At 37.4% G+C, this 12,407-nt stretch overlaps 1 protein-coding gene across 2 annotated transcripts in view; it reads left to right on the top strand.

Annotated features, from left to right (window-relative positions):
- MAP3K2 (mitogen-activated protein kinase kinase kinase 2) overlaps nt 1–11,891 on the top strand; it is a 34,087-nt gene extending 22,196 nt beyond the window's left edge. For both annotated transcript variants that reach the window (XM_031056742.1, XM_005415778.3), the window contains exons 14-17: nt 985–1,116; nt 2,258–2,387; nt 3,466–3,643; nt 5,347–11,891. In XM_031056742.1, the coding sequence (XP_030912602.1) occupies nt 985–1,116; nt 2,258–2,387; nt 3,466–3,643; nt 5,347–5,572 (666 nt within the window). In that variant the 3' untranslated portion in view covers nt 5,573–11,891. The remainder of the gene's footprint in view (nt 1–984; nt 1,117–2,257; nt 2,388–3,465; nt 3,644–5,346) is intronic.
- The last annotated feature ends 516 nt before the right edge of the window (nt 11,892–12,407 follow it).

The raw sequence follows: 12,407 nt of genomic DNA, 5'->3' as shown, positions 1-12,407 counted from the left end.
TGTTCTAGACCAGACTCACATTCTTTTCCTTGAACAGGATGAACATGTTTTAAACCATGTTGTGTTAGGAAACCATGTCCTTGTTAGGAATTCCGTTTTGTTTGTACCATAGATAATTAGTCTGCTTACCTGATTTTAATATTACATCACATTTTCATTTTCAGACAGATCCTTATGCTGTGAAGATGCATAATTTGATTTGGTGCCGTCTGGGTCTCTAAAATCAAACAATCTATTATGAAGTGTGCTCTGAAATAGATAATTAGTTATACTAACAGGAATTGGAAGAAGTTACATTTATAAGCAGAAAAAGCTGTACTAATATAAGTGATCCTGAAAACAAATTGCCAAAAAGAAATTTTGTGTGGTATGAAGACAGTTTGAGATTCTTACCTACTTCCTGTTTGCAAAATTTGTAGTGTTTTGGATGGCTCCAGAGAAAGCGCTAGCTGTTAAGTGTTTTCCTTTGTTGCATTTCATTATTACAATATCAAGTGCTGCTCAAAGGCATTTTAAAAGTATAGTCTATTATTCTGGAAAAGTTAAGAGTTAATGCTAATTATTCCACCACAAAGATTAAAATGTGTGCTGATTTTCTGTGTTTTGTTAGTTGTTTTTTTACCCAAGTGGAGGCATATGACATGTTGCATAATGATCACTGACCTCATGAACATACTGATATCTGCTGTGCTCTGAAACAAGCATAACTTTAAGAAAAGAGAAACAATGAAAAACTAGCTAAATCATCCCAAAGATAATGTATAGAAAAGACATAATTTTGCTTGTTTTTAATTACCTCAGTTTAACATTGATATTTTCTTGTCATAAAATGCAAAAACTTTACATTAGCTGTAGGAGTATTTTGTTACTTAGTTTGCATAACACTTTAATGTGTACACACTGCTCTGCTTGAAAAAATTCAAATCCAAAATCTTAGTTTTACTATATCAAGCATGGTTAATCTGTCCTGTTTTGTCCTTTCAGGAAGTAAATGCACTTGAGTGTGAGATTCAGTTGCTGAAAAATCTGCTGCATGAAAGAATTGTTCAATATTATGGCTTCTTGAGAGATCCACCTGAAAGGACACTCTCAATATTCATGGAGTACATGCCTGGGGTAAGCAAGAGAGCTCGTCCACTTCAGCCATCCATTGTGTGCAGTGTGATGAGCACCCAAGCATTCAGCTTTGCATAAGTGCACACAGATATTTCAAACTGCCCAAATCACAGCCACCAAAGATGGGTACTGACAAATGCTTGCAACCTCCTGTCTTCTCCATTGGTTGCTTGGGTTCTCAGAATTACAGTGGTTTGTACAAAAGCTTTTTGTGTTTGGTTTTGGCATAAGTGGTGCTTGGCAATGTCTTTGAAAAGACAATATTATCATTAGTAAACTCTTAAATCTCTCCGAATTTTATTGTTTTGTTTTGCCACACTTCAAGTATTTCTGGAAAACAAAAAGTAACGGAGATGAGGGTGAGAATAAGTGCATACAGAAAATAATCTTGGTTCTTGCTTCTTGTGTGGCACCTAGTACATGCTGAACTGTGGTTCTTCTTCTTTGTTAGGAAATATTATAAGGTCAGAAAACTGTAGATTTTCATTTTCTCACCAAGTGGGGTCAGCAGAGCTAAACAAAATGTGCTCCTGTAAAAACAGGCTCTGTATTTCTGAATAATTACAGCAGTCTACTTACTATGAGACTCCAGAGGGGAAAAGCAGTGTCTGGGCATTGGTTTCTTAGTGGTGGTGGGTGTTTTTTTGCTTCTTTGTTTTTTTGAGTTCTGGGTCTTGTTTTGTGCGACATCTTGAATTCTTCTGACATTTGGAGAAGTGACAGAAATAATCATAGCAGTTTGTAACTCCATGTGACGAAGACAGGTTATACAAAAATAGTTGCAAAACAATTTTTGAAGAAGTTTTGATTTAATCTTATTTTAAGCTAAGATTTGATTACCTATTATTTTTTACCATCCTATAGGACATGGTGTTTTTTTTCTTGACAGTGTTTTTTTCTGAGTATAAGCTAACCCAAAGGGCACATGTTATGTTCATCCTGAGTGCCACCACTTACCCATCAAAAACTTTAGTGGGTTGTTCTCTTTCTGTACATTGGACTGGAGCTATTCAGCTGCTTGCAAGTTTTAAGGTTAAATCAAGAAGAATTGTAATTTTAAATGTCTACATTTCAGGCATAAATGTAATTGAATTTCAGTTGAATTCTAGAAGTGTTAGTGCTTTATGCTTCTGTGCCATAGGGTTCCATCAAAGACCAATTGAAATCATACGGAGCACTCACAGAGAACGTGACTCGTAAATACACACGGCAGATTCTGGAAGGAGTTCACTATTTGCACAGTAATATGATTGTCCATCGAGATATTAAAGGTAATGAGAGTCCTGTGCACAGTTCAGTGCTCTTTATTACTGATCCTTGTCCAACCTTATGTGAAGCACTAAAATGCAATTTAGTTTGAAATACTGACTTAAAATCACTGTGATTGCTTTCAATCTTTTAGTCTTGTTACTGTTGTGACCTGGGGAGGGGAAAAATAAGCAACTTTGGGATGTCCTAGCAGAGTTTTGGCAATGTTTCTTTAGTCTTCATCTGTAAAACAAGCAGGATAAATTCCTTTGATTTTAGTTTACTATTAATAGCTTTAAATATATTGGAGGATGATGTCATTAGAAATAGACTGTGCAGAGGAAAGCGTCATGACTTGAAAGTTTAAATTTACAGAGTTTTGTTTCATTAATTATATAGAAATTACCCAGCACTTCACTGGTACAAGAAGTGACTGGCAGAGGTGATCTGCCTGATCAGACTTCTTCCATTTTACTGCTAGGAAGCCTGGTGTAACATCTACTTTTTGCAGACAGGTGCAGGTAACTTGCAAAGTGTTGCATAAGCAAAGTGAATATGTAGGAAGATGGTGATGTGCAGAATAGGTGTGTTGAACACAGTGCTGTTGAATTCCCAAATGTTTTTACCATTTTTCTGTTGCTTTGTATCTACAGTGTTATATTCCAAAGCAGGTTGAGATATCATAGATATCACAGTCCATTTGTACATCTTGTGCAGATAACACTTTTGAATAAGTCTGTAACACACTTTGAGGTTTTGCTTTACAATAGTATGGAGACATTTTCAGTTGTGTGGAAATTGCTTTCCCATTTCTTTTAATTTCCCATATATAGCACATTCCTTATTTTGTCAGGAGGGCTTTACAAAGGGATTGCCCCTTCCTGGAAGAGGCCGAGGATGCAAACCAGGGTGTGCAATTCATTATTTTCTGAACTCCAGCACAAACTAGTAAGAATGAACAGAAAAAGTAAATTCTCTGGCTTGAAACATCATCCTAGGTTGATGTTGAATTGTACCACTGTATCCAAACTTTTGTTACTATTTCCCACACCAAAACCTTGAGTCTTTTATGAAGGTAATGTTGTGTTCCCTTCCCTCCAGGAGCCAATATCCTGCGGGACTCAGCAGGCAATGTGAAGCTTGGTGACTTCGGTGCCAGCAAACGGCTGCAGACCATCTGTCTGTCTGGTACGGGAATGAAGTCTGTCACAGGAACTCCCTACTGGATGAGTCCTGAAGTTATAAGTGGAGAAGGGTACGGCAGAAAAGCAGACATCTGGTATGTTAAACCCCTTCTCCACTGAAAAGTGTAATTTCATTTTCAGTAGAGAGTAGATGTTTGTTATTTGAAGCTGCAGCATTTCATCCTGGGATTTAAGCTGAAGAAGGTGGCAAATGTGAACACTGACTGTCATATTTGGAGAATCTTAACACTGAAATTTAATTTTTCACATGGCAACTTCTCAGCCCATCGGTTTAGACATCATAAGAGAATCCTTTCAACTGATCTTGCATGAAGTTAGGATTACCAAACTGTTTGTTAGTTCTGGAGAGGTGTACTGACTGAAAGCAATATGTGAAGCTTTGAAACATCAGTTCAGTTAATGTGTTGTAATGAAACTTCAACACCAAAATACCTTTGATGCAAGGCAGAAAATAAAATGCTGTTACTCTAAAAATTGAACACTTAAGAGTGAATTTGCCAGATTTAAAAGGGAGTATAAAAAAAAATTTGGTTTAAGTTGTTATTAAATGCGTAAGAACTAAGAGGGAAAGGTAATTTGCAAAAATGAAGGTTAGTGAAACATTGTATGTGCCACAGTCTTAACAGGGCTCCAGCCCAGTGGATAGATGACTTTAGCAATGAGACCCCTTGCACTGCTGGTGGTCTGTGAATACACAGTGATGGGCAGGCAGCAGCGGACAGGCTGGAGTAGTAACACTGTGTGTTTAAAAAGGAACTACATTGTATCCAAGCAATGGCAGTACTTTTAACTTTAGGGAAATGAATTTAGGCTACTTCAGATTGTTTAGTTATTACTCTGATATAACTGAAAAATAGGTCAATGTTATAATATCAAGCAGTTCACTTGTTCAAATTTCAAATATTGGTACGAAGGTTATTGTGTATTTTTTGTTGAAAGCTTAAGAAAAAATACCAAAGTTAGCTGTCAGTCAGTTAATCCTTATTGTGCAACGTACCTCTGTTTAAGCACAAAACTTCTTGCAAGCATCTTGAAAAACATTCAGACTTTTGAAGAATTGGAAAATTATTCCAGCCTATCCATTTTGCACTTGTTCACTTGTTATTGGAAGAAGCTGATCTTTAATGACTTCTGGAACAAAGTTTCTCTGGCCATATATATGCCCTTTTACCTTCCTGAATTCTTTAAACATTGTTCCTGAACAAAGATTGTTTAGGATCTTAAAATTTTGTTTGTCCATCTAAGTATGTGTTTAGTATCCTTAACTAAAAGAGAAGGTACCTTGAAAGTAGGGCTTTTGTTCTTCAGCTGCCATATTATGTTTCACATGATTCACTGGTGATAACTTGTGCATTTCTAATGAGCTGGCACCACACATGGCATGCATGGAGCTTTCATGATGCTCTGCATTTCTGTTCAGCCTCAAAGAGCAGGAAAGCTTCCAATGCAGTGCTGAGTGTGTGGCCTGCTGACCACTGGGTGCTGGCAGTGCCCTATGACAGTTAGTATTGCCTGGATAAATATGTAATTATCCCTTCACTGAGGTAGTAGCTTTCAGCCCAGGGAAGTAATGAAGTGGAGACATAGGTAGTGATTTGTCTAACTCTATAAAGGTATAGCAGTACATGCTGTTTTTGTTTCATGCTGAAGTTACTCTTGTAGTGTTACATGGACCCCACTTATATGTGATCTTTTAGTCCCTCTCTGCTATTTCCTGTTTTCCTGGGAGGCCATGACTCTGTTGTAACCTGCTGTTTCACTTCTGCCTCTGTTTCAGGAGTGTAGGTTGCACAGTGGTAGAAATGCTCACTGAGAAGCCCCCGTGGGCAGAGTTTGAAGCCATGGCTGCCATCTTTAAAATTGCCACTCAGCCAACCAACCCCCAGCTCCCTCCTCACGTCTCCGACCACGCTCGGGATTTCTTGAAACGGATTTTTATCGAGGCCAAGCTGCGACCGTTTGCAGATGAACTGCTAAGACACACGTTTGCACACTATCACTAACACCTGCCTCAACTCAGCTTGCATCTACTGCATTTATTTTCTATTTGACTGCACTTTTATTTTTTATTTTTTACAAAGAAAAAGGAGAAAAAAAGACAAGAGAGAGAATATTCTCTTGAATCTTTGTTTCACTTAGATTGTAAACAATCTAAAATTTGTATCTAAAATGAGAATCTTCTCTTCCCCCCTCCCACCAGGACTAGAAATTTTTGTTTCTATAATGTACTGATGTGGTTGATGTAGATAAAGCACTTTAGTACATATTTGTTCCTTATTTAAAGAGGAAAAAAAAATTACAAATGCTTGGACAGTCAGGAACTGTGTGACTTTTTCTGACACCACTGACTGACTCAGGGTGCAGGGAAAAATAGACATGCAGCTAAAGGACAAGAAGGTTACTTCTATGTGATTCTTATCTATATTGTAGGTACTTGCAGCAGAGAGTTCTAAGTTCTTACTGTATTTTAGCATTTAATCAGTTTCTGGAATGTACAGTTTAAGCAGGAACATGCGGTTCTGAGAGTTAATTGATGAAGCTGGAAGAACTTGGAACTCTTTGTGCAGCAGCATGTCTAGCTGGTACTTCTTTGTGACCAAAAGAGAATAACAAAAACGAGCTCAAAACTGATGTACTAGTTAGATGTTTCAGTGTAGAACTATCGTATTATCTTCATATGAAAATCATTACAGGTAAACAGATTATGGGCCCAGACTCCTAGAAACTACTATACTGCAAAGGGGAAATTTTCCATGCTAGACAAGGGTCAGCTACTGGATGTAAATATTTAGGAGAATGCCTCCTGCTCTATCTGCCAAAGAGAACCTCTGTTGCATAAGCTCTGAGGGAGACAGTTATCTTAGCTGATACAAAATACTGATGTTGAGGGTCAATTCTCCTCCACAGTCCCACGAATGGCTGCAGGGGAAAGGGAATGACTAATCCTTGTGCAGTATATGAGTTACTGGATTCAGAATGAGCTATAAGAAATGTTTGCAAAGCTGTTGAGAGGCGCTAGGATGGAATGTATGTCAACATGAAGTGCCTGAATAATATAAAATTCTTCCCATTCTGCACTAAAAAAAATTGGTTTAGTAATGCAGGTCAGTCATCTAGGATGTGTTGAAAATTCCTGAAATAAAGTCAAACATCTCTTAACATCAGGAAAGAGTCACTGAGAAAGCTAAGATTCCAGTTATATTTTTAATAATGTTGCACTGATGAATCCTATGAAGAAAGAGGCACAGCACAGGAAATTGTACAAAGAGCAGGCCAAAAGTGCAGAGAGAGCCAGCAATTAAATAACATGAGTGTGAATATTCCAGCCTGATAATCCAGATTGGTGTTTGTCAGATTTCCAGCTGTCATAAAGTGTACATTAATTACTTTTTCTGTTTCTGAAAGAGCATAATAAAAGAATTTAAAATCTGAAATATTGCTTCTCAGCTGAGAAGCCCAGGTACTGATCAGGTGTAGTGACTAACTGTCTTTTCACAACAGAAAAATCAGACTCTCATATTTTTGTAGAAGAACAGAACATAGATAATTTAAAGGGGCATTTGGAAATAAACTATTGGTCGACAGAACTGAAATTATGTGTACTGTTTTGGATGATTCATTGCTTGCTTTTGTTGTTTTTTAAAGGCAGAGCAGGCTGGCACTGTTACCCTTGTCCAGTCTGACAAGGCTCTACCTGTTCTGCATCTTTAGGGGACTATCAGGTTTACAAAATGCATGGAGACAGAACAATAAGCTTACCCATTCCCACAGTCACTCACATATGAGATTTCTGAATTTATTCTTCTGAATTCCATATGTTTTACCAGAGTATAAGCAGGAGTATGGATCTGTCCTAATCACTTTACCTGTAGTGGAGTAAGAATGACTTTTTTGTGGCCATCTCTCCAGAGACTGAGTGGTGATTTTTTCAGCTTATGTGAGTATTTTACCTAACTTAAAATTTTCTTGGTCAGGGTACACAGCTGTGCAAGGTTTCCTGAGCACAGGAGTAACTAGTCATACCAGGAAAAGTGTAAAAGGTTGAAAGGAAAGGCAGCTTGTACTGATTTTTTTTTGTTTCTCTGTCACTAGATAAAAGCTATGAAGCAGCCTTTAAGAAGAATTGGTATGTACTCTGCTGTAAGGGACCTTTGTTTTATAAGCAAAATTTAGTGACAGTAGGAATGGGAAGTTTAATGTAGAACCTAATACTTTCTGTAGGTAATTTTCAAGATCACGTAATTGACATGATTGATTTCAGACTAAGAAGGTACCAAAACCAAGGTGAAAATATACATAAAAATCAGTAGCAGTCAGTGATTCCTGAAAAGGTAAGGAAATTTTATATTACCAAAAAAGGACAATAAAGGGAAAATGTAACCAGGTTTATCTGTAGCATTCATAACATTTAAATATACTATTCTAAAGAGAAACTGCACTCTCTGAAGCTTGAAAATTTTCAGAATCTAGTTTTCTTATAATGTGACCTTTCTGTGAGATAGTGCTGGATCATGTATATTGCAATATTACTTCCTTGTTGTGATTTTTAATTCCTGAACAATCAAGTTTGCTGCTTTTGTGCCTTTTCTAAAAACAATGGCATTCAGTCATGACAACGGTCAGCATTTTGGAGCCGGGAAAAAAAGCAACTTTCAGAATGCATTTTTCATCATGTCTTTTAGCATGTCAGAAAGCTGCCAATGTAAAGACTGTGCTTCTTAAATGAAGTAGACATTTTCCAGCTTGAGTGATTCTAGTAAAATTTTTGCAAATTTAACGAAGGTTAGGCTTGAGCTAGTTTTTTTCACCCTAAGGATAATTTCTCTATTGACTTAAATAACTTACAGTAAATCAGGTGGTTAGTAACACAAATATTTTGAGCTAGAACTAATTATGAAGCTAAATCAGACTTTTACCAAGAGGTTGACTATTACTTACCCCTAGTGGAGTAATGTAGTAAAACAACCTGTATACAGGGTTTGTTAAACACTTACAGGGACTCCTGGGGTGATGGTGAATGACCCTCATTCTAGAATTCGTGAGGTTGCATGGAATTTCAAGCTTTAAACTCCATTGGAGGAGGATTGCAAAGCCAAGATCCCTACTCACAACTTCTTGTATCCCACTTAAAAAGCCATCAGCATTTTAGAATCATGAATTGGTCTTAATTATTGAATCCAATTATAAAAAAAATTCCAGTGAAAGCAGTACTGCTGCAGGGTTGGTTTACTTTTCTGTAAACACCATGATGAAGCTGTACTCCCAAAAAATAAAGGTTGAAATTCATGGTGAGTATATGTATTTTCAAAAGTCTTACATATCTAATGATTTTTAGTATTCTGTCTGTTGCACATATTAAGTGACAAAAGCTACTTCTGTGGTATGGTTTTAATGGTGTAACTAACAGCCCTGTTAGAGCATGACTCAAGGTTTCAGTTGTGTTGTGTTAGAGAAAGTTGCTTATTTTTTATTTGGGTGATAGAAATATCCATGGAAGAACTCATAAACCTATGGATCCAATAATTGCATAGTTAACTCTACAGTCTTCTTTTCTTGACAGTTTAAATATAGTATTAAAACTTCTAACTTGATTTCCAATTAGATTTGTAGCTAAATAGCCCTTTCAGTAAAATAAAAATAAAAGTTTGGGGTTTTTTTTAGCTAGTGCCTTTTTCTCTGTATGCCTTAATTTTGTTCATGTTAGAACACCATATTGAAATATGTCATACAATTCCATGTCACCAAAGCAGTCTTAGAGAATGGGTTTTTTCAAAGTGCCCAAAGCGGAGCTTGCCTAACTGCTTTGGAAAGTGTACCGAGTTATAATCTGCAGCAGACATTCAAATTCAGAACTTGAAAGTGATTTTGGCTTCCTGTGCTAATACACGTTTTGTATTTGCATTCTGGATATTGTACACCAATGTACATGCCAGAAAGAGGATTTGTCTGCATGCACTGAAGTAACTGGATTGTCAGGATTTGGCGTCCTGGCTCTGGGTACCAGTCTCTGCAGCAGAGTTCTTACTGGGCTTGAAAGCAAAGTTGGTACATTTGTAATTGTGGTACTGTATTAAAAGCTGTTTACTTTCAGTGCACAGGAATTTGATCTGTCCAAGCAAACAAACAGACTCAGATTTCTTTCTTGTGCTTTTTGGATAATCCTTACCCTGCTGTTGTCTTGACTGAAAGCCTCGTAGCACCCGTAGGTACAGTGCAGTACAGCAAGCCATTCTTTTGGACTGCATAGAGCTATGTCTAACTGCAGCTTCAGAGACTTGAGAAAATTGGTCAGATCTACAGTTATTTATAACCAATTTCTTACTTTTTTAATCTTGAAAGACTGTGTCACGCATATAGAGAAGTATAATGTGTGTGCTTGAATGTAAGTCCCTATGGTGTTTCTGGAAAAGCGAAAGTATTGCCGCCAGTGTCATTTCTTCCTGCTGGTAACTTGCTGTCTTGTGGCAATGACAAGTCTGCAGTGTAGAATCACATACAATTACCAAAGCTTTTCTATCCCATATACATATAGCCAAAAGTGATGTTTCATGTCTCTTATAAATAGTGTGTATCCACCAGTAAGCTGTTGCTGACTGAGTAAAGCAGGTACTAGTAAAAAGTGATAGACACTGCCCATATTTCAGACATGTGGGTGTTTATAGTTGCTGTTTGATATGCAAAACTCATGCTTGTATTAAAATGAAGAGTTTTCTTTTTAAAAGCTCTTTCTAATTTAATCTTACTGTTGTCATTCTAAAATTACTGCGTAAGCTTGGTGACTAAAACTTGGTGACTTCTGTAGCTGGGTTTGAGCCTTGGGACATGTCAGGAACACCGTGAAGATAAAATTGTGACCTGATCTGTTTTGTGCACCATAGTGAGAATGTTCCAAAGCTCTGGGAAGCGGTCAGTCCTCTTTATGTGACAGCCAGATGTCACCCACAGGTACTTGGGTGTGGGTGCTGCCTTCAGGAGGAGCCACTAATATGCAGTGAGGAGTCAGACAGGTTTGCTATCAAGCCAGGGTTTCTGAATCAAAATCTGTGATCAGAAACAAAGGAGCTCCTTTCTCACTTGATATCCCCCACTTGGCCCACACCATTTATTTTTTCTTTCTAGCTGGCAAAGCTTAAGTCCTGCATAGGTTGTAGCCTATGATAGCTCCTGAGTAAGGTGTCCAGCTTTAGACCAGGGAGCCCATCACTTGAACCCAGGATGCTGCAGCTCCCAGTTTGCTGGTGCAGTCCTTGGGTTTCCTCTAGCAATATATTTGTATACAGAGTGGAGAGAGATGTGGTGGAGGAAATGATATTTCTCATGTTTCAGAGCAGTCACACCTTGGCTAGGGCTTAGTTTTCAGAAACTTACTTGAAAGGGAGAAGACCTGGATTAAACGGCATAAAAATTGTATCTCATGGTTCGGGCCTTATGTTGAGTCCACAGGTACGGATTGGAGGTCAGGGTCTTCTTTTGAGAATTAAGGAAAAGAATACTCCGGCTCATAGTCATAGGAAATACATCAGAGCTTTTCTGTGCTTTTTACCTGAAAACTAGATGATCCTTTTTCCCCAGAGGTTTATAAAATGTGGATATAAAAACAAGGATTGCATTTTCTTTTCTGAACAGCCATTAGATTGTCAGTTCCCTAGTGTTTGTTTCTTGTTAATACCAGTAAAAGAAGGTGGTGTCACCCTAAAATTGGAATGGTTTATTGAAGCATAGTGTCTGTCATCTCAGACCTCACAGGGGTTGTATAATGGAGTATCACTGTAAATATGTGGAGGAGACTTAGACTAATTGGAACGTAGGCTTTTAGTTTTCATGAAGCTATGAATAAAAATTTGTAAATTTACTCTTGATCTAATGTACATTTTTATGTAGCCATTAAATTCTCTATTTAATCTATCGGTTTCTCACTGTAAACGTTTTTACTCTCAGTTGAATGCTGGGCACAGTTTGTAATGTATGTACACAAAGGTGTTTTTTTCTATCAACGTTGACTTTTTTGCACATTTTTGGAAATATTTAATTTGTACACTGATTTAATACTCTGACCAATTGTCGATGGGTGTATGAGAATCACGTGTGTGTGCAATGTACTACTGTCTGGATGTATGGGGTTTTTTTATTACTTTTGAGATGTTGCTGCCAGTAACTGCACTGCTGTTGCTGCTTTACATACAATATCTTGTGTATTAAAAAAAGATAAAAACAATTTAAAAATTAGGTTATGGTTATCATGGTTGAGGAACTCAGGAGTTGGGCATTGCTTGCTAGTTCCGTTGTCTAACAACCTTCCAAACTTAAAAACAACCAACCAACCCCGCCTTGTAATTCTGTGTATGCATTGAATGTGTGTGTGTATATATCCCAGTAATCTTATTCCACAGTTTCATTTCTACATTTTTATGAACTTGTTTTTTAAGGGTACTATGTTTAGTTAGAATAATTAAATATATAAAAGCTTTGAGAGATGATTTACTAGATAAATATATTTTCAGCTGGCTGATGTTCAAAATATTTTTTTAATTTTTGTTTTTAACCATTCGAAATGTATTTGTATTTCCAAAATCAGACACGAATTGTACTTAGAAATATAATAAAACACTCTGTAGGGACAACAGTGTGATTTCTCTTTTAAGAATTCTGTACTTTAGAACACTGCGCAATGTCACTGTCGTATCTCAATTCCGCGTTGGCTTTTTTATTGTTATTTACGGTGCGCTTTCCGGAAGTTCAATTTCTTTTATTAATTTTTAATTATTTTTCCTCATTTCCCGCTGCTCCGGGCGTGGCCCGGGGTGTGGCTGGCCCCGTATCCGCGGGCCCGGCCCCCGC

This window comes from Geospiza fortis, unplaced genomic scaffold (assembly GCF_000277835.1).
Source record: "Geospiza fortis unplaced genomic scaffold, GeoFor_1.0 scaffold112, whole genome shotgun sequence".
NCBI lineage: Eukaryota > Metazoa > Chordata > Aves > Passeriformes > Thraupidae > Geospiza > Geospiza fortis.
Note: the sequence above shows the minus strand (reverse complement) of the source record. Positions and strands in the feature narration are given on the sequence as shown.